This window comes from Bos grunniens, chromosome X, assembly GCF_055505025.1.
Source record: "Bos grunniens cultivar Pamir isolate PY7600 chromosome X, Bosgru_T2T1.0, whole genome shotgun sequence".
Classification (NCBI taxonomy): Eukaryota; Metazoa; Chordata; class Mammalia; order Artiodactyla; family Bovidae; genus Bos; species Bos grunniens.
In genome coordinates this window covers 111,892,004-111,915,833 of record NC_141194.1, presented here as the reverse complement: position 1 = coordinate 111,915,833, position 23,830 = coordinate 111,892,004, and the positions used below count along the sequence as shown (strand labels likewise).

Sequence of the window (23,830 nt, the reverse complement as noted above, 5' to 3'; positions counted from 1 at the left end):
TGGGGGAAGAATTAGATGATAAAAGTAATCATAGTGAATTCATGCTTCTGTCCTTCTTGTGTATCATTCTCAAAAACTAAATTATCTCTGTTTATTTGGATTTGCCTGGGTTATTTAAGGAAGTAGCAGACAGTTCATCTGAGCCCCCTGCTCACTGGCTCATTTATTCCGAAGACCTTTATGGAGCTTCTGCTCCATGAAAGGCCATGTTAGCAGTGGGGACACTAGGAGAAGCAGGACACCCCCACCTCGAGCAATGGTCTCAGAGCCACAGTCACACAAGGAAGGTGGAGAGATGTCCCCTAGTCCCACGGAACAAGGCAACACCGGAAGGGGTGGTGGGGCTCCAGGAGGAGCACTCAAGTGTCAGTGCCTGAGCCAGGGTGGTTTGGGGCTTTGAGAAACTGGGTTCCTTCTGTGGGAGGTGATTGTGATGAGGCTGGTTGGTGGCAGCCCTCAGACTTACAGGCAGTGTGCCATGAGGTTGATGGGAAAGTCTGAAATGGATCATTGCTGTGAGGTGTCCTTTTGCATCTTGGATAAAGCCCAGAGAAACCTCTTTCTGAGGCAGGAAGGAAGGGGTCCTTCCTGGCTCCTGAAGCGTTGCTGTTGACCACAGGGGCAAAGGAGGTGTTTTCTACCACCCCCCATCTGCTACAAATCCTGAAGAAATGCGAATCTTGCTCTTTGAAGTATTTCCCTGTATTCCCTTGGCTAGCCATCCTCTCTGCCCTGGGAAAGCTGATTACCAAGTATACTGAAATGACAATTTATTTGGTCATCTGGACTGTATTTCAGCCACTTGTGAGCATGGTCTAGATTTCAGTGGGAAGAAATGTGTGAGGAGAAGCTGCAAATGTGGACAGGACATGCTGGGTGTCTGGAATCCTGGGAATAAGTTTCACAGCTGGGAAAGACACTGCTCCCCACCCCCAAACACACACAATGCCCAAATTGAATAATATATCCTCCAAGAGGAAAACACTCAGAGCAGCAATTTTGACTGGTTTTCTATTCTGTTTCCTATTGACCTGCCGATTTTCTGAGGTGTCTTGAAAACAAAACAGTTTCCTGTGGAGAGAGGGACAGACTCTGGATCTGAATAACACTAGAAATAAGTACGCGCCAGTAAAGATGTAACATCTGCCAGCGTCCCTGGGTTCAGGCAGGTTGAGAAGTGTGGAGGCAGCAGAGGATTTACAGGTTAAGGCTGTGCCTGGCATCAAAAGGCAGGAGCGACTTCCAGGCCTAATGAGGTGGTGAGGTCACTGTGGTAGGGGGTGCAGATGGGTGCAGGGGGCTGAAGGGGCAGCTTTCCGTGCTGAGTGCCAGAAACAATGGGAACAGGAGATGTGATTCTGCTCACATATGTGGCACCTGCCAGGTAGTCAGTGGACACTTGGAAAAGGTGGAGAATTTCAAGACCCATGTGACCTGCTCAGACTCTCCTCCCCAAAACAAAGGAGATTTTGTCGTCATAAATTCTAACCACTGTTCTTTGTTGAGCATTTGCTTGGAAGTGTGGGATTGAAGAGATGTCAGGTGTTCAGTCACCTTTGTCTTCCTCTCTCCCTGCACACATGGGGACACGACCTTGCCAGGCCTCTTCACTTAGGAAGGGTCATGTGATGAACCATGGCCAATGAATTTTAAGCAGAAGTATTTTTGTCAGGACCATTTGTTTTGAAGGAACATAGGCACCCAGGGGTTAATCCTCAAGCTAGGGCAACACACAGACACAAACCACTCCGAGTGTGGTTCCTCTCCCAGAGACTAAAGTCCTGCACTTCTGACCTTTGAGAGAGGCTGCCCCACAGGGAGCTGGCTGCAGGAATTCCTCCCACCACACCCACAGTCACACCCCTGCTGCCCCCCCTGAACCACACTGTCAGCCCCCTTGGGGCTGTGCTCAGTCTCCATCAGGAGGGCAGCAGCCAGCTGCCAAAGTTCCCTGTTGGGGTTGGGGGCATCCTCCTTGTGAGGTCCAGCCCGAGGCCACCCACTTCTGCTGCCCACAGCACCCCCCTTCCCCAGAACCTGGGCTTGGGATTTGTCCTGCCTGCCCCCCACTCAGAGCCGCTTAGGCCCTGGTCCTGATGACCTCATGTGTGTATCTTTATCTGGAAGTCCCAGGGCAGCATCCCCTTCCACAGTGCTTCAGGTGGAGCCAACAGGACTTGACACAGTGTCTGGGTGATCTCCTTGTGGTGGGTCAGTAGTATTCATTGCCATAGAAGTGCAGGGCACATGTCTATGATCCTGAGGTGTATCAGACCATTCCTTGTGGAATCCCACGTGTTGGAGGAAACTCGGGGTCTTGTGAATGTGACTGTGAGGTCCTAGCTTTTGAGCCTGAGTGTGAGAGACAGAGGGGTATCTTATGAGCCATCCACAGAGCCAGCTAGGAGCTAGTCAGGCTGTTTGAGCAGAGGACAGGCTCTAGCAGATGGCAGGGTTGGTATCCTGGATGCTCTCCTAGGTGCAAGAGGCCCCAGACTCCAATGAGGATTTGGAAAGTAACCAGGTCCCAGGGGTGCAGGCTGCAAAGAGGGTCAGCCGCCCCATAGAGGTGGAAGCAGCAAGCCTCTAGAGATCCCATCTGACCTGGCTGGGAGAGGGAGAGGGGAGCAGATGCCTCTGCAGGTGAGCTGCTGCCTCGGTCTCCATGAGGACATCCGTGCTCTGGGGCCAATTCCAGGACCACAGCCCCGGGGGCCACTCCAGGATGGATACATGACACCTTCATAACAGGTACTCCTCATGCACCTTATTGGATATGACTGCTAGGTGTGGTTGGGATCTTGCTCTGGGTACATAAGAACCTCAGGCCTTTGGCTGCTAGGGTGCCCAAACTGCTCCCCACAACCAACTTATATGGAGGTCATTTCCAGTATCCAGCATCTTCAGCAGTAGCCTCTGTGTAGAAACACACGACCATGTTCCCAAGCTGATCTTGCCCAGGGCATCACAGATTGGACAGGTGCCACCCCTGGCTTAATGATTCTCAGTGAATGTTCTGCTCCTTTGTGAAGCCCCTGTGTTTCCTCACGGCTTCCCTGGAGGCTCAGCGTTAAAGAATCTGCCTGCAATGTGGGAGATGCAAGTTCGACCCCTGGGTGGGAAGATACTCTGGAGGAGGAAATGGCAGCCCATTCCAGTATTCTTGCCTGGGAAATCCCATAGACAGAGGAGCCTGGAGGGGGTCTACAGTCCATGGGGTTGCAAAGAGTCAGACACGACTGAGCGACTTGAGCACGCTGAGACGTACACCAAGGTAAAAGTTTGCTCTGGACCCTTGTATCCTTGGCAAGACACTTACCCCTGCCTGGATCTTGACAGACTTCTGTGGCAAATAATACTGGCAGACGTCTTAAAGCAGTTTTTGAGCAAGTACAGGGTTCCAGGTCTACACCTGGCCTTGGTTGGTGGCTTTTGCCACATCCAGGCAAAACATCTATGAGGTTGGATCAGGGCAGTGTTTGTGGGGCTTGAGAAAAAAGTGGATCCAGAGATGTTTCTGTGGTGGAAGAGGCCCGGTTAGTATATTATATGGGATTGGAGGTTAAGGGAGAGGAAAAGCTGAAGCTAATGTAGCAAGGGTTGTTTCACACTTACAGGTTCTGTGTGCTTGTGTTTGGTTTCCTTTTTGTTTCCTTTTTTAACGTACTCAGCATGTTTTGCCCAGAGTTTCCTTGTCTTTTTCATTGACACTGTCAATAGACTTTATTTTGACCTTTTCCTTTGTGACCCTTTAAGATTTGAATAATATTTGTGAAAATAGCAGAATCATATGCCCTCACCCCGTTTCTGCTGTTCCTAGTATCTTACCTTAATACAATACACTTATTACAATTAATGAGTAAGTATTGATGCATTATTTATTGTGAACTAAAGCCCATGCTTTATTCAGATTTCTATAGGTTTTACCTGCTCCAGGATCCTAACATTTAGTTGTAATGTCTCCTTGGGTTCCTCTTAGCTTTAACATTTCTTTATTTTCGATGATCTTGACAGTTTTGAGGAGTACTCAGTAGATGTTTTGTACAATGTCCCTTGATTAGCATTTGTCTGATATTTTACTGGTGCCTAGTCTGGGATTATGAGTTTGGGGGAGGAATATTACAGATGTTAAATCCCATTCTCATCACATCATATCAAGTGTATATACTATTAGCACAATTGATCACTGATGACACTCTCATTGATCATCTGGCTGAGGTAGTGCTTGTCATGTGTCTGTGCAATAAAGTGATTGTTTTATGCCCCCTTTCCATCCTGTCCTCTTTGGAAGAAAGTCTTGCTTCAGGGGTGGGGAGTTGTGCTCCACTTTCTAGAAGTGGGAGTGTCTGCATAAACTGGAATCTTTCTCGGTGGGAGATTTGTCCATCCTTGTTTGTGTAATTAAGAAATCATTTATTTTTCTCAGTATGGACTCATGGTATTTATATTACACTTTGGGTTAAAATCCAATACAACTTTATATATTTTTATTTTAAAATTGTTCAGATTGGCCATTGGGAGCTCTTCGTGTCAGCTCCCTTTGTATATACCTTTGTCATACCCCTGAAAACCTTGCTTCCTTTTTTGAAATTTTTTGAGCACTTTTTTTTCCACACCCTACAAAGATGCTCCAGGCTCATTTTCCATCTTTCCCGTCCCAATTCTAGAATCATCAATTTTTCCGTGGAGCCCTTGTTCCTTTTATTGTCGTATGATATTGACAAAACTACATCTGTACACTAAGTGTGTTCACTGGTACTGAAGGGTCATTGATTCTCGGACCTCTTGGTGGTCAGAGCAAAGAATTATATGTGTACTTCCTATCCTGTGTTTATTTATATCTCTAGAAATACTTTGATGGTAATGATTTCATGGATATGACACCAAAAACAGAGCCAAGAAATAAAAATAAAAAAATAGATAAATTGGACCTCATTAAAAAAACAAAAACCTATGTGCATCAAAGAATACAATCAAGAAAGCTACCATATGATCCAGGAATTCCACTTCTGAGTGTATATTCAGAAGGAAATGAAAATAGAATATGGAAAAGATATATCTTCACCCCTACATTTATTGCAGCATTGGTCACAATATACAAAATATGGATACAACCTAAGTGTCTGTCGGATGAATGGATAAAGAAGATGTGACGTATTCAATATACAGCCATGTGAGAGAAGGAAATCCTGCCATTTACAACAACTTGGAAAGAGTTTGAGGGCATTATGCTAAGTAAAATAAGGGAGACAGAAAAAGATAAATACGATTTGTTATCACTTATATGTGGAGTCTAAAAAGGACAAACTGGGACTTCCCTGGCAGTCCAGTGGCTAAGAGTCTGCACTTCCAATGCAGGGAGCATGGATTTGATCCCTGGTTGGGGAGTTAAGATCCCACATGCTGAGCAGCAAGGCCAAAAATTAAAAAATAAATAAAAATAAATTTAAAAAGTAAAATGGTCAGATAAACAGAGAAGAGAGTGGTGTTCACCAAGAATTAGGGGATGGGGAAATAGGGAGAGATTGTTCATAGGGTACTAGCCCCCACTTATACTACTAACAAGTTTTGGGATCCACTGTACAGCAGGATTCTTATAGCTCACAATTCTTTGTCAAATACTTGATTGTTGCAAAGAGAGTAGAACTTCTACATTCTCACCACAGAAAAGAAATGTGATAGGATGGAGGTGGTAGCTAATACTGTGTCAGTAATCATTTCACCATTTATAAATGTATCATATCAACATGGCAAGATTTTTGTTTGAACTCCATCCCTTCTTGCTAGTGAGGCTTCTCTTCTAGTGGAGTAAACCTCACTGCAATTGTAGTGTCATTCACCCATGTGATGCTTCCAGATTTCAGGAAGAAACAGTTTTCAGCGTGAGTGAAATTTTAAACATCCCATGGGCGATGCTGTCTCTTCTGGCTCAGATACAGCATCCACATGACACTCTGGAAACCATTCTGCAGCTCAGAATCCTTTTCTGCTTGTTTCAGTTTTTTGAAGTTGGATTCATGTTGATGTATGGCAAAACCAATATGATATTGTAAAGTAATTAGCCTCCAATTAAAATAAATTAAAAAAAAAATAAAGTTGGCATCTATATATTGTCGTACTTTTCTAATTTCAAATTCCCTTGCTTTCCCTGACTGAAAAGTAGGAACACCTAATGGGACTAGAGGACACCTACAGATTAAGAATTCTTTCCTGGTTCAACGATTTATTACTCACAAAGCGTCACCTCTCCCCCCACACGCAAAGCACAATGTGAGTCCATTTCCCAGCTTTGACAATAACCACCACACAATCAAGTTTAGTAAACACCACGGCTTCCCTGGTGGCTCAGACGGTAGAGCGTCTGTCTATAATGCGGGAGACCTGGGTTCGATCCCTGGGTCGGGAAGATCCCCTGGAGAAGGAAATGGCAATCCACCGCAGTACTCTTCCCTGGGAAATCCCATGGAAAGAGGAGCCTGGTAGGCTACAGTCCATGGGGTCACAAAGAGTCGGACACGACTGAGCGACTTCACTTTCACTTTCACGTGTTTACTATGGGTGCAGCTGCCTTCCATCCAGCATCTGTGCTGGGACTGCAGCCTTCTCTCAAGGGAGAAGGAGGCCCCCTCCTGAGTGAGGACAACACCCCGGAACAGAGGGTCTCATAGAATGCAACTCCACCATTACTGGGGACCCCGGGCCAGGCTGTCAGTCTAAGAACCCCTCCACCAAGCCCACTTCCTCAGTGAACTCGGGGAGCCAGAGGTTTGGTCTGTGGGGTGCAGTCTCAGATGGGCAGAGGGAGGGCCCCACGTCCTGCGGAGACTCGAGGTGTGGACCAGAGGAGACTGAGGGTTCCCAGGGAATGCATGTGCTGCCTTCCTGACAGCCATAGGGGACCATGGGGCATGGCGTCCGGATGTGACGTTACTGATTCCTCTGAGAGAGAAGTGAGGGCCTGGGTCACAGACTTCGGGTTCAGGTCAGCAGAGTGAAAGAGCCCAGCCATGCTAGGAGTTAAGGTAGAACCCTGGGGACAAGGGGCTCTGAGGCCCCAGGACATACAGGTCATCACTGCTCTCAGCCTTGGGAGACCCTGGCAGGGTTGTGGGAATGAGTCCCCCACCCCGGTTTCCCTCTCAGGTGTGCTGGCTCGACAGGGCCTGGGTCTCAAGGGAAACAAAGTCAGGTGGGCAGAGGGTGGTGCCCAGACTAGCTGAGAGTCAAGGTGAAGAACACGGGGAAGGCTGAGTGACTCCCGGGACATCATCTCAGCCCATGGCGTCCTCAACCACTAAGAAGCCCTGGGCTTGGAGCCCTGCTGCAATGTCCATAGCCTCCTCCTGGGGCCTCAGGGCAGTGAGGCCCTTGGTGTGAGGGTCTGGCCTCTGCCGAGGAGTTTGGCATCCCAGGACCTGCCAGGGCTCAGGATGAGGACCCAGAGGGAGATCACAGGTGACCCCACAGTTCACGCTGCTGCTGCCAGCCCTGGGCATCCCTGGCGTTGGGATGAGCACTTGGCAGCGTGTCCTGACTTCCACATCAGGGTCTCAGAGAGACTGGGGACCTAGGATAAGGGGTGGGGTCTCATGTGGGCAGAGGGAAGGGTGCAGGTCCTCATGGGACTCAAAGGGCATACACTGATGTATTTGGGGGATCCTGGACCCCAATCTGAGGGGACCCCACAGACCCCCACCCCCTACATTCGGGTGGTCTGGGAGGTCTTGGTATGGAATTAGTGTTCTAGGCTGGTCCTGACTTTCAGAATTCGGGTCTCAGAGAGACTGTGGCCCCGGTTAAGAGGAACAGGGCCTCGTCTGGGGAGAGGAGAGAATCCCAGGTCCTAACTAGAGGCAAAGTGAGGTGCCTGAGGGAGGACTGAGGGGACCCTGGACCCCAATGAGAAAAGACCTCAGAAAAGCCCATCCTGCTGTCGGTCCTGAGAGACCCTGGGATACGATGACCGCAACAGGCATGGTCTGACTTCCTGACACCCTGGTCTCAGACTGGGGTCCCGGTACAGGGGGCGGAGTTCCTGACATCCGGGTCTCAGACTGGGGTCCCGGTGCAGTGGGCGGAGTTCCTGACATCCGGGTCTCAGACTGGGGTCCCGGTATGGTGGGCGGAGTTCCTGACATCCGGGTCTCAGACTGGGGTCATGGTACAGGGGGCGGAGTTCCTGACATCCGGGTCTCAGACTGGGGTCTTGGTGCAGGAGGCGGAGTTCCTGACACCCGCGTCTCGGACTGGGGTCCTGGTACAGGAGGCGGAGTTCCTGACACCCGCGTCTCGGACTGGGGTCCTGGTACAGGAGGCGGAGTTCCTGACACCCGCGTCTCGGACTGGGGTCCTGGTACAGGAGGCGGAGTTCCTGACATCTGGGTCTCAGAGAGATTGGGGCCCTGGTGTGAGGAGCAGGGCCTCAGTTGGGGAGAGGATGGAGCCGAGGTCTTAGCGGGAGTGAAGGTAAGGATCCTGAGGGAGGAGTGAGTGGAGCTGGACCCCAGAACACAGGGGACCCGGGTTGTCCCCAGGAGGGAAGACCACGTGCAGCATATCCTGACATCTGGGCCTCAACTCGGGACCTTGTGAGAGTGACGGGGCCTCAAAGTGGCGGACAGGAAAATTCCTGGTCCTGCCTGGAGTCCAGACTCCACACGAAAAAGGACTGAGGCGATTGGACCCCAAGGCAGGGAGATTTGCTAGCCCTTGTTGGGGGTCTCAGAGGCCCCAGAGCAGGGTGAGCAGGGTGAGTAGTTTATTCACCTATAGTGTTGGGGCCTCGGGAGGTAAGGTTTTCAGGTGGACAGCAGAAGCTTCAGGTCGGCAGAGGCTGGACTCCCTGGCTTGAGCAGAACCCGCCCCTGTGGTCAGTGCTGGGAGGCCAGGCAGGACGTGAGGAGGAGCTGAAGACGGAGCATCTCCCCTGCCTAGGACCCACAGGAGGCCCTGGGCAGCCCCCAAAGGGGAGGGTCCAGGCCATGCCAGGGAAAAGGGGAGCACTACAAGGGAGCCCCTAGGGAACCTCTCACCCCACAGCTGGGGGACTTCAGAGAATCTATCCCTCCAACAAGCACAGAAGACCTAGGGCTTTGCCACAGTGTGCACCCTAGGTGATCCCTCCATTTCTCTCATAGGAGCTTCGGGAACGAGGAGGCAAAGGTGAAGTTCTGAGGCCCTTGTCTTGAGGTCAGAGAGCAGAGGAGGTCCAGGCAGTGCCAGAAGTCAAGGTGAGAAGGGTGCCGTGATCATGCACCAGGGTTACCCCATCCCAGAATAGAGGGGACCCCACAAAGCCCAAATCCCTCCACCGTGTCAGCCCCAGAGCTCAGGGCTCTGCTGACTGCACCCTAGGGAGCCACCGCCCTTCCTCCTTGGGGTAGCCAGGGGACAGCCTGCCCAGGAGGAGCACCCCTGTGAGGCCCAAGAGCACCCCTTAAGAGGAGACCTGTATCAGACCGCCCAGGGTGCATTTCTCAGTTAAGGCCATTCTCACCCACTCTCTCCTGCAGGCCCGTGGTCCCCATCTGTCCCCCTGCCTCACTCCTCTCTGTGGTTTGATCCTAGTCATCATGCCTGGGATGCATGAGCTCCGCCAGCCTGAGAGAGTCTTTCAGAATCCAAGAGCAAATGAGGACCTGATACAGGCACAATTATTTTGGGGTGAAGAGGAGGAGGAGGAAGAAGAGGAGGTGGAGGAGGTGGAGGAGGAAGAAGAGGAGGTGGAGGAGGTGGAGGAGGAAGAAGAGGAGGTGGAGGAGGTGGAGGAGGAGGAGCAAGTGGAGGAGGAAGGGGAGGTGGAGGTGGTGGAGGTGGAGGTGGTGGAGGTGCAGGAGGAGGAGGTGCAGGAGGAGGAGGTGCAGGAGGTGGAGGTGCAGGAGGAGGAGGTGCAGGAGGAGGAGGTGCAGGAGGTGGAGGTGCAGGAGGAGGAGGTGCAGGAGGAGGAGGTGCAGGAGGTGGAGGTGGAGGTGGTGGAGGTGCAGGAGGAGGAGGTGCAGGAGGTGGAGGTGCAGGAGGTGGAGGTGCAGGAGGAGGAGGTGCAGGAGGAGGAGGTGCAGGAGGTGGAGGTGCAGGAGGTGAAGGTGGAGGACGTTGTGGAGGTGAAGATGGAGGTGGAGCTGGAGCTGGAGCTGGAGGAGGTGGAGGTGGAGGAGGAGGTGGAGGTGAGGGAGGAGGTGGAGGTGGAGGTGGAGCTGGAGGTTGAGGTGGAGCTGGATCAGGTGGAGGAGGCGGAGGAGGAGGTGGCGGAGGTGGAGGTGGCGGAGGTGGAGGTGGAGCTGGAGGAGGAGGAGGAGGTGGTGGAGGACGTGGAGCTGGAGGAGGAGGAGGTGGAGGAGGAGGTGGAGGAGGAGGTGGCGGAGGTGGAGGTGGCGGAGGTGGAGGTGGAGCTGGAGGAGGAGGAGGAGATGGTGGAGGACGTGGAGCTGGAGGAGGAGGAGGTGGAGGAGGAGGTGGAGGAGGAGGTGGAGGAGGAGGTGGAGGAGGAGGAGGTGGAGGAGGTGGAGGTGGAGGAGGAGGAGGTGGAGGAGGAGGAGGTGGAGGTGGAGGTGGAGGTGGAGGAGGAGGAGTAGATGGAGGAGGAGGAGGAGCAGGTAGAGGAAGGAGATGCAGCTTCCTCCTTCTCCTCTCTCCTGGTCCGGGGCACCCTGGGAGAGGTGGCTGCTGCTGCAACAGCCAGTCTCCCCCAGAGCTCTCTGGGTGTCTGCCCGTCTTCCATGCCTTGGCTGCCACTCTGGAGAGCCAATCCGAAGAGCACAGTCTCAGCAGGCAAGATGAAGTGCCAGGCACCTTGTGTGACCAGGAATGTGCCAGGTCCTCACTCCAAGATACACTACGGTGAAGATGAATGAGCTGGTGTGATTCCTGCTCAGCAGGTATATCACCAAGGAGCCGATCTCAAAGGCAAAAGTGCTGAATAGTGTCCTTAAAGATTACCAGGACCACTTCCCTCTGGTAATCTTTCAAGCCGGGCAGAGCCTGCAGGTGGTCTTTGGCTTGGAGGTGAAGGAGGTGGACCCCAATGAGCACAGATATGTCCTGGTCCCCACCCTGGGTCTCACCCTCAATGAGATGCTGCGGGGTGGGCAGAGGTTGCCCAAGGCCAGTTTCCTGGTGGTGATCTTGTGCCTGATCGTCATGTATGAAGACTGTGCCCCTGAGGAGGTCTGGGCAGAACTCTGCTGGATGGGATTGTGTCCTGGGAGGGACCACTACATCTATGGGGAGCCCACGAAGCTGCTGGCCCATGTGTGGGTGCAGGAGGTGTACCTGGAGTACCAGCAGGTGCCTGACAGCGACCCTGCCCACTACAAGTTCCTGTGGGGTCCCCAGGCCAATGTGGAGACCAGCAAGTTTAAGGTATTGGAGTATCTGGAAAGAGTGGGTTGAAAGGGTCAGCTCCTTCCACCCACCCCACCCACAGAGGCTTGAAGGTGGAGGAAGAGGGACCCTGAGCCAGAGCAGAAGCCAGGCTCCTTCCAGGCCCATGTCCAGCAGCTTGTCCTAGGGGACAAGAAAGGAGGCTTATCCTTTCCTCCATGATTGAAGAGGGACCAGTCAGCCTTCTCAGCAGTGAGAGCCCAAGCCCATTGGGGGAACTCGGTGTGTGGCGTCTTTGTGTTCCTGTTCTCTACAATGACATGGAGACTCATCTCTGTTTTCTTAGGAATTTTTCAAATGTTATTGCTTTTAATAGAATACAGTGCGTTCCAGTATCTAACAATTCAGTGACGTTGATCACAGTGTGTTTGTACTTAGCCAGTTCAAGAACAAGAGTTTTTGCTGTTTTATAAAAGAGACTGGGGACTCTTGATTTTATTTCATGGTCCTGCACAGCATAGTATGTAATTAGAATTAGAACAGTTTTGGAAATGTGAACTTACTTAGCACATTGGTTGTTGGAAGAATTAGAAAATAAAAAGTGATAGTTGGAATTCTTGCTTCTTAGACTTTTTGCATGTCATGTTGTAAAGCTAAGGGATCTCTGTTTATTTGGATTTGCCTGGGATATCTAAGGAAATAGCAGACAATTAATTTGAGTCAAATAGCCCCTGTTCCTTGGCTCCTTAATTCCCAAGACCTTCATGGAGCCTCTTCTCCGTGAAAGGCCTTGTGTTAGCAGTGGGGACCCTAGGGGAATCAGAAGACCCCCCACACCTAGAGAGATGTTTGTCTAGGAGCCAAAATCATGTGCAGTGTGTCTTAGGGGTGAGGAGAAACCGAAATTGGACACTGCTGTGTGGCGTCCTTTTGTGCCTTGGTTAAACCCCAGAGGGATCTCTTTCTGGGGGAGGAAGGGGTCCTGGCTCTTATACATTGCTGTTGACCACAGGGGCAAAGTAGGAGTTTTCTCTACCCCCTTTCTGCTAGGAAACCTGCAGAACTCCGGTCACACTCCCTTGAAGTGATGCCCAGAAATCCATAGACTGACCCTCTCTTTCCTGGTTCCAGGGAGCCAGAACCCAAGGTGTTAATTAGTTTTTAATTTTAGACTGTAACTGGCCATTGTAATCAAGGACTTGACATTGGTTGGGGCTGAAGTTATGGAAAGTAAGGGTTTGGATGGGAAATCAGTGGGGATAGAGGCAAGGAGAGGTTCTTGTTCTATTTCCTGGAGCATCTTGTCATGTCCTGCTGGAACATTCTTCCACACTCAAATTTAACAGGTCCTCTAAATGCAAATGGGCATTCCCTGGTAGCTGAAACAATGAAGAATCTGGTCACAATGTGGAGACCTGGGTTCAATCCCTGGGTCAGGAAGATCCCCTGGAGGAGGGCAGACAATCCAGTATTCTTGCCTGGAGAATTCCATGGACAGAGGAGCCTGGTGAGCTACAGTCCACAGAGTCACAGAGAGTCAGACACGACCGAGGGACTAGCACTATGGTCCACAATGGTCTAACTGGAAAAGTTACATAGTTTTATCTATGAAACATCTTGTTTGGCTGATTAGCTATTCCACATCCTATTGAGGTTCATATTGTTTGACACGCCCTGGATCACAAAGATGCCAACCCCATCCAGTTGAGAGTGGAGGAGTGTCTGGGGGCAACAGTGTGAGAGATTCCTGCCCCACCATCACAGTGTCTATGGCCTTCAGGCCCTGTGAGCTCAGTCGCATCCCTCGAGCACATCCTGCAGCCGAACACACAGGGCTCCTCACACCTGCTCACCTCCAAGATGAAGAACTGAGGCCTTGGGGCTTGGGCTTCTTTGCAGGATCACGTGCTAGTGACGGCTGGGGTGGGCTCAGAGCCCTGGTCTTAATTCCTCTGGAGCCCCTGCCCTTCCCGCCCACCCCATGCCAAGGCCTGACCTTCCGACTTCTCACGCTTTCCTCTTCTCAGTGCCACATGATGCCTCTGAGGTGACAAAAGCTGGCCCAGGGAAGGAAGGGGACAAGGAGAATCAGAAGCACCGTGGGGCTGCTCTGGGGTTTGTTGAGAACTGACTGTGCCGGGGGCCGGCGTCTGTCCAGTCCCAGCACCTCACACGTGAGGGCGGTGCCCTGTCCCTGCTGCTGCCATGGTGCCTCCTGCCCAACTGAACCTGCCAGGCTGGCCAGCTCCTCACTGAGCAGGAGGAAGGGAAGATCTGACTCTATGGTCCCAGTGCCCACTTGGATAAGGCCCCTACAGGAGCCTCCTCCAATACGGGAGGGAAGGTAACACGGGTGGACCCCTGAGGCTCCAGGTCTCCCCAGCTGCAGTGAGGGAGGGGAACAGCTGGAGGGCCTCTGGGCTGGGGACACCGGGGCTGGGCCACCAAGCACAAGGGCAGGAAATCCAGGCTGAGAAAGGCAGGTATTGAACGTCACGAGGGCTTGTGTGTGCACAACACAAGTGTCCTGAGCCATGGCTGACAAAGACCCCTTGGTGACACACAAACCCACTGCGAGGGTCTGGGTGGTGCCTTGGGGAGGGAAACCAGGAAAGGCAGCTCCCTCAGGACCCAGGGGGCAAGGAGGGGCCCCGAGTGTGGGGGTGGGATGGTGCAGCGGCAGGAACGGCCACCTAGCCAGGCTGCCCACAGATGCCATGGCCTTCCGTCCCCTTCTGAGGAGCCACCAGGGGCCCCCACTGATATTCACAGCCTCCAGGGTCATGTCCCAACCGGAGTAACCAACCTGAAGGAATGCTTTGTAAGCCTGTTTAGAAGCAAGAAGGCCAGGGAGCAAGCCCAAGTCAAGGCCTGGAGCTCCATCCACGCTGCCAGTCCTTAGCCCAAATGACCCCTGGGAGAGCCTCTTTCACACCCTCTTAGCAGTCCCCTTTTAGATACCAGGCTGTGGCCCTCACACAGGACAAAAGAGCCTGCTGAGTGGAAGAACTGAGGGACAGTGCCCTAGGGTCCTTGCACATAGGCCTTTCCAAGGTGCCAGTCTGTCCCCTACATGGTGACGTTGAACAACAGTGGCCCACAAAGGCCAGAGAACACGCATCTCCAAACCCACTGCTCAACTGTCCACTTACAGTGAAGACAGGTGACTCTCATTAGGGTTTCCTCCAGTCCCACACCCAGACTCTCAGCCATTTTCAAATACAGGTAGACGGGTTTCCTTTGGTCACATCTAACTCAACAAGTCACACATGTCCCTGAGAGTGAGTGTATGTAAAGGAGGCCCATTGAAAAGCGCCTAACCCAAGAGCCAGCAAAATCACTTGATGGACCTGGATCTGGGTAAGGGAGAACAGGTCCACAGTGGTGGTGGGGACAGGGGCAGGGGCAGAGAAGAGGACCAGTGAAATGCTTGTTTTCAACAGAACAGGCTGTACCCTGAGCCCCCAATCAAGTCCTTCAAAGGGCAAGTACCCATGGAGACCCAAGTTGTACATGAGAGGCCAGGACTGGGGGTAGCAGAAGCCCAACCACCCCATTGACAAAAGGAAATAGGGCTTTTGAGGCAGCCTCAAGGGAGGCTGAATCCGAGACTCTGGGAAAGGGATGGGGAAAGCACACACACAGGTTTTCCCATATTGAGCACTCTAGGGCCACAAGAGCAGTCTTTATGAGAACAAATGGAAACTGAAGACAACAGCCTGTGATCTGCAGCAGGATGAGGTCTGGGGGTGGGCAGAGCCCGGGAGGCTGCAAGCTAAGCGGAGTGCCTGGCTATGCCCTCCCACACGGCCTCCTTGGGAGTCTGTGTTTCAGGTGCTTGGGAACAGTCAAATGGAACGTGAGGTCGCTCCCACTGTGCTTGAGCACAGCCCTACTCTGGGGAGAATTCAACCTGAGGGGCAGTGGGGGCAAGACAACAGGACTCTTGACTTTGGGGCCATCTGAACACAACCTGCCAACCAGCAGCGCCAAATGGAGGAGGCCAAAGCCAGAAGAGGAGCGAGGATAGGGGGGCCACCAACTCAGGCTAGGCCAACCAGGACACTACGGACCCCATCTTCTGGGAGGGACAGCTGCCAGGGTCCCATCTGACTCCTGGGGTCTCTCTTGGTGTTAGCCGAGCTAGGACTCATCAGGGCTCTTCAAGAAAAGCCAGCCACAGGCCTGCCCATTACTAGGGAGGGGAGTGAAGCCAGGAGCACATTTGTCAACCCATCCAGGGCCTGGCCTCCTGAAACAAGGCGCCTGGCAGCAGATGGAAGCCTTTTCAGGCAACCTGAAACATACTTTTCTGTACTTTCAGTGAAGAGACAAGCTAGGGATCCCATCTCCTTTCCCATCCCCCCTCCCCCACACTGGGCCAGGGCTGCCTCTCCGCATCACCTCTGTGATATCAGGAAGGAATTAAGGAAGCTGACCACTTAATTGGCTGCATGGCCCACAGCCGAGATTCTAGAATCTCCAGACAGTGTTTATTGGGCACCCTGACCGTGGTCTGAGGCCCTTCTGCCATGAGTGTTCACTGCTTAGGTAGTGAATGCTCCTGAGCTAGACTGGCTTCATGGTTAGTCAGAGTTCTGATGAGACATGCGCAGCCCCGCTGGCCCCATCAACTGGTGGAGAGGCCACAGCAGGTCTCCCCAGATCCAAACGTGGATTCAGGGGAGGCTTTGGAGAAGCTATGGGACCAACCTGAAAGTCCAGATCTGGGCCCCCAACAACCCGCCCCGACAGGGCCTGAATCCAGAAACAGCCAATGAGGAAGAGAACAATGCCTTCCTCAGGCTGTCCTTCCCAAGAAAGCTCTGGATGATCATGGAGAATGCAGCCTTCACCCCTGTGCACTGGAACGATGAGGGAGACACGGTGGTCATCAAGGCAGATCTCTTCCAGACGGAGGTCTTCCAGCACAGAGGTGCAGACAGGATCTTCGAGACAGACAGCATTAAGACTTTCATTCACAAACTGAACCTGTATGTTCAATAAAATCTGCCCTTCAGGCCGCTCTGCGGGGAAGAAGAGGATGATGGTAATGTAGAAAGCCCTGGGGAGACTAGACTCGAGGAGCTGAGTGCTAGACAGGTTTCATTTCCCAGGAGAGATTTTTTTCTCATGAGAGGGTGGTTAAGGAAAGAAGAGAAAGTAGGGCCTGTCGTGTTCCACCATCCCCTAGACAGGATCCACAGGGGTGACTCCAGACCCCGAGGGGCCGCTTGATGTCAGGGAGTGCCGGTAACACATCGAGTGTGGCCAGCACTGGGGGAGTTCTAGGGAGTGCACTTGCTAGGGCCTCATAACCTGCCAGGAATGAAGAGACCTTATCTCCGTACTTAAGCAAGGCTAGGACAGTGGTGGGGAGGAGGGCGGCGAGGAATGGCCATTCTCCCCCACGGTGGCTAAAGTGATTCATTTCCTTTCAGATCTATCGCAATTCCAAGTTTCAGAGAGACAAGCCTTTGCTCCTGCAGAACATCTAGAGGAAAGGCGACCCCAAAACAACTGCTCAGCCCACCACCAGCTCAACAGTGTCCCCAAAGAGAAAGAAGCAAGTGGTGGTGACCAGACACTCTCCTCGATTTCATCACAATGAGTCCACCCAAGAGGCTGACAAGAAGGTCCAGAAGGGAACCCCAACGGTTCACAGAATCCCCCGCCAGTGCTCATTTCTGTTTTGTGGCCTTTGGTTTATAGGCAGTATAGCCGGGCAGGCCAGGGAAAACCATCTCCCCAGTGAGCTGGGTGGCCCCAGTGGAGAGGGCATGTCCAGCAATTCCATGTCTGTATCCCCGGCTACTGCTGGAAGGGACGGCGCAGGGCAACTGCCCAAGAGTCCCCCAAGGTACCCAGATTATGGTTTGGTGATGACATAGGTACAACACCTATGATTCCATCGTGAAGGTGGCCATTTCAGTTGTGGCCCCAAATGAGGCCCCTGAGGTGGACGAGGAGGAGGAGGAGTCCTCAGATTACACGTGTGCCCTCTGTGAGCAGTTCAAGGACAATCCCAATCCCTGAGCTGCCAGGTCCCTAGGGACACTCAAAAGCATTCTCTTGTAAGCAAAAATCTATTTCTAGCTCTAATAAAGTACAGCAAAACTCGACGGGAGTAAATAAAGAATTGAATGAGAAGTGTGAGTCTGTGTTCTGTCTGTCTATGCTATTCACACACGGCACTGGGTGAGCCCGATGAGGCTGGAAGCCCACACCCCAAGCAGGCCTCAGTCTGGTCCCCATGGTCCCTTTTCATCTGAAGCAGCAGCATTTCACACGTTTGGCCGAGAGTGTGGCTCCCGAGCCATGCGCTGAGGCCAGCCTAGGACAGGTGGGACCCTGGGCCTTGCCTTTCACACAGCAGAAGACCCAGTCCTGCTCCTGATGATGGGAGTGTCAACTTCCATGAGTCATGCACCCTGAAGCAGAATGCGATCCTCCTGGGTCCGCCGACAATGCCACAAGTTTCTGATCAGCAGCTGAGTGTCTTCAGCTCCCAATCTAGGGGCATGCCCAAGAGGCCCACTGGAAAGCAGGGTCACTCCACCTGCCAAGGGCCTTGGAAACACATGACCCCAAACCCAAAGACAAGTACAAGATTTCCACAAGCTGAATACCAGCCCTTGTTGCTCTGCCCTCATAGTTGTATTTAGGATCTAGGTACCATGTCCAACACACACCCCTTGGTCCAGACATAAGCCCAAGTGCCCAAGCATCCTGCAAGCCTGGTAACACTGAAGAGGGGGTCACAGAGGTCTGGCTCTTTCCATCTGTCTCCATGCTGTCTGTTGACAGGGGCGTGGTGACCCAGAGGACCCGTCCATCACATGCAGTCTGTGGGGAAGTCAGGAAGGAGGGCAGGACAGGTGGACAGAGGCACTTGGTGAGTTCCAAGACAGAGGGTCCTGAAACTCTGGGAGCACTGAGGAGGGGGCAAGGGTCCCGCTAGCTTTGCAGCCTAATAACCTGCCTCTGGTCCTTTCTCAGCACAGACAGGCACAGTCCTGGGCTTGGCTTCCCCCTGACCCTCACCCCACCCCTCAGGTCCCAGCCCCATCACTGCCCATGCTCTGAAGATCCCTCATGCTACTCTAGGCCTGCTGAGGGCAGATCTGTGCTAACCAATCTGGCCTTGGCCTTGGGGCCACACTGGACGGCCCTGCCAGGTGTCTTCCCTAAGCCTTTGGGAGGCACCTTCCTCCCAGCCCTTCCCACACAACTGACTCCACTGTCAGCAGATGCCCTGGGCCCTGCCCAGATCCTAGAGAAAGAATGAAGGAGAGTAGGAACGTCTGTGAAGGGAGCGCTCCCTGTTCTTGCCAGGGGTTTAGCCATTGCTATGTCCTCTACTCGGGTATGTGACTGGATCCCTGGCTTGCCCAGTTTCCACCATTCAGTGTCTCAACCAACCCAACCCCTTCCTTTTGGGTGCCACCAAATCTCAACTGTGTGGGTGGGATCCCTGAGTAAGAAGGGGCTGCAAGCGCTCCTACCTTTCAAAGCAGAGGGTGCCTGTTTGGCGGCCAGAGGAGAAAACACTCTTCTTCCTGCTTGTCTGGGCGTCTTCACTTGCACCCTTGGAACAGGGAGAAAATCACCTGTGACGAGACAGCAATGTTGGACAACAAGCCACCACATTTTTCTTCAGGGCAGTGGCCTCAGACCACGGGGACCCAGGAGGGCCCAACTGATGTGAAACACACGTGCAGGTTCCCTCAGGGTTGGTTCTGCTCATCACAGCAGCTGGCTTGTCCTCCTGTGGCTGGGACAGGGACCCCATGCTGTGGGACAGGGCCCACAGCACAGAAACCCATCCCCCAGGAGTGATGGAGATTTACAGCCCAGGAGACTCCACAAGGAACAAGAGCAAATGACGTCTCCCCTCACACTGCCACTCTGGAAGGATCTGGGGGCCCGCCAAGTCAGTGGGCCGTCGTCCTCCATGGACTTGTGGTTAGGCCCCACCAGGAGGGGAACCATGGACAAGCAGCTGAGCCCTACAGGGTCAGGGCCTGGTGGGGTTGGCTCGCCGTGCTCAGGTGGCGCTTGCGTGAGGTCACAGTCCAGGGACAAGGAGGAGGCTGGAAGGAAGTTGAGGACACAATGCCAGGACACACACTTAGAAGGATGGTGGGCAGGGACTGTGGCCGTGGAGGGGACCAGACGGTGGAGTTTGGCTGCCTGGCAGGCGGTCCTGGCCGCAGAGCCTGGAAAGCCTGCCAGGAGGTACCTTCTGCATATGAAGCAGGTCCCGCCTTCCTGCAAGCAGAACGAGTCATGGGCGCTTTGGGATGGCCAGGCTGCGGCCACCAGGCAGGACAGTGATCTGCCACCAACACCTGAGACCTCTGACAGGTGAAAGTGCAAGCTGGCCTTGGTCACGTCCTGCCCACAAACACTGAAGCCCTTGATTTCCAGTGTGTATGTCTTCCCATACTCATGTAGGCATGCACGTAGGAACAAAGCACATTCCCTTGCTCGCCCTGTCTGCTAGGAGACAAAATAGGAGCCTCCATACTCTGAGGAGCCTGGAAGATTAGGCCTGAAGGAGCCTCGAGACCAGCAGCCTGGAGAGAGACCTGGAGGAGGATCAGGAAGTGAGCAGCCAGCAGAAGAGAGGGACGGAGGTGGGAGGAGCAGGGCAAGGAGTCTTGGGCTGAAGTGTGGGAAAGACCAGGGTGAGGAGGAGATTCTGGAGAAGGAGGCAGGGCTGGCGTAGGGCGGGGTGGTGCCCCTGGGGAGCTGGGCTGGGGTAGAGCAGGGCCGAGCTGACAGGGATGGAGCTGTGGGCCCGGGGAACCCATGGAGGCTGGGCCTGTCCAGCTTCTTGGAGGAGGCCAGACCGTGCCCTTTGGAGCCCTTGCCATAGGCGTCTACTCCCCGAGACTTGGCGAGAGTCAAAGTGACAGCGATCACATTTGAGCTTCAGACTGGACCCCAGGGGCCAGGGAAGCCGTGAGAGGCGTGGCCTCTGGGCGGAATCCCCCATCTCAGGGCCTAAAGCCCAGGCCAGCTCGCCTCCAAGCCACCCTGGGGCTGCTGACCCAGTGCTGAGCAACAGTCTTTTTTTTGTTTGTTTGTTTGTTTTTTCTTTGTCTTTTTGGCAGATGAGAAGGAAAATCCTCACTGTGTCTCCTGCTGCCCCTGGGACCTGGGATGTCTCAGAGAAAGACAGCTTCACCTTCAAAACTATTTTCTGAACTCTTGCTCTCATCCGGGGGCTCAGCCCACCCAGGGCAGCCACCTGACTCTGCTCCTGACCACCGCCCTCCCTACTGTCTCCTTGCCTCCCAAGTGCCTGATCAGAGTAAATGTTCCTTTTCCTGTCCCCACTGCTACTAGCTGAGCTCAGGCCTCATGGCCTGGGGCCAGTGCTGTCAGCCTAGTCTCCCCACCTGCCTAGACCCCTCTTGTCTCTTCTCCTCCAGTTGCACACCATCGGTTCTGTGTCACACCACACACTATGTCCTTGTCAACCTCGGATTGAAAGTGCAGCTGAGCCCTCTCCTGTTTAAGCCCCAACCTGTCTGTGGTGCCCTGGGGGGAGGCTTCCAGTGGTCTCAGGTCTCCTTCCTCATCACCCCGCACTCTGGGTAGCTGTGCTGGCCCTGCACTCTGCACAGAGCACATCCGGGACCCCACACTTTCTCGTGCAGTTTTGTCCCTGGACCACTGGCTCCTCTTGTCCTGACAACCTATTGTCCTCCTTCCAGGTACGACGGTAACATTCTTTTCTCCGTTCACTCGGGTGCCAGATGCTCTCATCTGGGAGTTCTGGGGCACTCTGCATCTTCCTGCTGCCTGTCTTTGCCCCTCTCTTCCTCCCAGGCTGTGGCTGCTGTGCACGAATCTGGACCCCCCCCAAGGGTCACCAAGTTCCAGGAAGGCAAGGTCGGTGTCTCCCTGGTTCCCATTAGCCAGGCACCCACACAACTGCTGCCATGGGAATGTTGAGTGGTAAAGCAGTCTTCTCTTCCAGCGTGCAGCCTGCTCTCTCCTTGCAGAAGCCTCCCAGGCACAAGTTGAGGGGTAGAGGCTGCCTCCTGGATTTGAGGCCTCAGCATTGCAGGAACCCGAGCGATCACCACACCCAACTCCCTCATGGTGGCAACCTGCTCCTCGCCCCAAGAGTGGTTACCAGCTGTCTCCAGAAACCCCAGAACCTCCTGGTAGTGGTTTCAGATCATGAGGGAGGGTCCTGTGAACAGATTGTGGGCTGCTGCTGTTCCTCCAAATCCTGGTTTTGAACGAGACCTTGCCCAGTGAACTGGAGACCTATGATGTGTGGCTGCTGATGGGAGCAGCTGTGAGGACCTGCTCCATGGTGTTTCTCTGCACCCATCCCTTCCCTGCTGCTGGCCCCAGCTCTCCTCACGTGCCCAGATGTGGGGACTGAGCCACAGGGAGTGCTGCCTCCCACCCCACCTGGGTCTCTGAGGCTTGGTGAGGGTTCCACGTTGCTCCTGCTGTGTGTTTGAGGGCAGCACTGACCTGGGACGGGCTCAACCCAGATTCTCGGGTTCCCGCATGTCCTCCTTGGCCGATGCGGTTTCCTCTCTGAAATGCCTGTTGCCCATCTCTCCACTGAGCTGTGTGTCTTTTCTGTGCTGAGTTTTGGGCACTTCTTTTGGGTCTGGGTGCTTATCCTGCCCTGGTTGGTTGTGTTTCAGATTTATCCTCTTCTGTTTGCAGGCTAGTGGCAGACTCAGTATTCACCTGGTCTCTTGGAGCCTTAAGTACCCCAGAGGTCAGTGCGTGGTCCCTCAGGTCCTCCCAATGGGGGCTGCCATCCACCCCCAGGCTTGGAACCTGGGCCGAGCAGTCCCCAAGGAGACTCTGCCCTGGCATCCAGCACTCTGCCCATGAGAGAGGGCTCCTTCATATCCATGTCAGTCCCTCGGTCCCTGCCTAGCTATAGTTCTGGGCCTTGGACTCCCACACACTGGACAAGCCCAGGCATGGACATGTAGCTCCAGGAGGTTGACTAGCCTTCCCCTCTGTCCCCAGGGCAGCTCCTGTTGGCTGCATCCCTCTCCATACACCCCAGATCGAGGGGCAAGCCTGAGAACTGGACATGTTTTTATTTCATCTCAGTTTCACCACAGTATCTTGAGAGGACATGAGTGGCCACTTGGTTGCCACTTCTCGGGGTGCTGCCTGCCAAGGGGATGGGACACTGCCCCAGGGGGACCTCAGGACCTTCTGTGAGACTCTGGCGCTGACCGGCTTGCATTCACATCACAGGCCTTTATATCACATCTGATCTGGGACCTGGAGATGCTGGTTTGTGCATCTCCATCACACTCAAGCTCTGGGGTCTATGGGCTCTTCACTGTCTTCTGTCTGGGCAGGTTGTCCACAACTCAGGCACCAGGCCCTCCCAGCACTGGAGGGGGCTTCTGGACACTGGCTGAGGGCCACTGAATGGGTCCAGGTGCTTTGTTTGAGAGATCGAGGAGCAGGGAGGGTGGTCTCAAGTGTGCATTGCCATCCCATACTCATGGTGAGAGGACTTTAGTGAGTGGACTCTCATGCTCTGGGTGGGAGCCCCATCGAGCTACCCTTTGAGTACTTGCGTGCCCACCATGGTGACTTGGCGAAGCACCAGGAGGATGTGAGAAGTCAGGAGCAGAGGATGCCCATAAGGCACCACCAGAGCTGAGAAGGATCTCCAGTTCATGAGTGGGGCATGTATTCCCCCTCTTTTTCTGTGCGTTTCTCTCTTAATCACTGGAGTTCATGCAGGGTTTCTGTTTGGCCTTACCATTTTTCCCTCACATAACATGTGCCCCCAGGTTCTGAAGGACTCTTTGACAGATGTCTCACTAAGCCCTGCACTTGGCTCCGGGGGATACTGCATTCCAGGCTCTCCCAGCTCAAGACAGACTGATGAATCCTCGGGACTGGCCCAGTGTCCCTTGCCCCTTGATCCCCTGTGCCCAGAAACCCCAACCCAGGGGGTCTTCCCGAAGTGGCTGCAGAGTCAGAATTACCTGGGTATCTCACATCAGTGTCAAGTTGACCCTGGGTCCAGCAACTTCCACCCCTCTGGTGGTCCCACCTCCCTGCGTGGGGTCACCAACGCAGAGCCCAAGGTCCTTGTGAGAGGAGCTGGGGTTGTTCCAGTGTCTGTTTGCTGTGGTCCTTCCTCTGGGACCCACTCCATCCGTGTTCCAGATCTGAGAACTGGCTCAGGGGCCAAACCTGAACGAGGGATCTTGACCTGTTTACTGGGGCGGCTGCTCTTGGCCTCAGTGTTGTTTTGGACTGTACCTTGATCCCTTGCCCACCCATCAAGCCCCAAGGAGGCCATGTTGTACTGATCACCTTCCCCACTCTGTGGATCTGGCCTCCTGGGCAGTGGCAACCCTTGTCATGGCCCCTGGCTCCTGGCCACTCATTACAACTCCCTGACCTCTGCTGCAGTCCCTGGGCAGTGGGAATGGTGGGAAGGAGGTGTTGTCCGTCTCCTCCATCACCAGGCCCGGCGAGCTGAGCC

General features: G+C 53.8%; 2 protein-coding genes and 1 pseudogene across 3 annotated transcripts; all 3 read left to right on the top strand.

The window, feature by feature from the left end:
- Positions 1–9,572: 9,572 nt before the first annotated feature.
- LOC147341171 (uncharacterized) lies at positions 9,573–11,933 on the top strand. Its single transcript, XM_086388519.1, has 2 exons — positions 9,573–9,932; positions 9,978–11,933. The coding sequence occupies exons 1-2, from the start codon at positions 9,573–9,575 to the stop codon at positions 10,569–10,571; spliced, it is 954 nt and encodes a 317-aa protein (XP_086244645.1). The 3' UTR covers positions 10,572–11,933.
- LOC147341172 (melanoma-associated antigen 9-like) lies at positions 10,773–11,388 on the top strand. Its single transcript, XM_086387157.1, has 2 exons — positions 10,773–10,777; positions 10,875–11,388. Exons 1-2 carry the CDS (start codon positions 10,773–10,775, stop codon positions 11,386–11,388), a joined length of 519 nt encoding a protein of 172 aa, XP_086243283.1.
- Positions 11,934–15,927: 3,994 nt separating the features above from the next.
- On the top strand, positions 15,928–17,469 carry LOC147341170 (heat shock transcription factor, X-linked member 3 pseudogene; annotated as a pseudogene). The gene has a single exon (XR_015159267.1). The product of XR_015159267.1 is annotated as a heat shock transcription factor, X-linked member 3 pseudogene (transcript).
- The last annotated feature ends 6,361 nt before the right edge of the window (positions 17,470–23,830 follow it).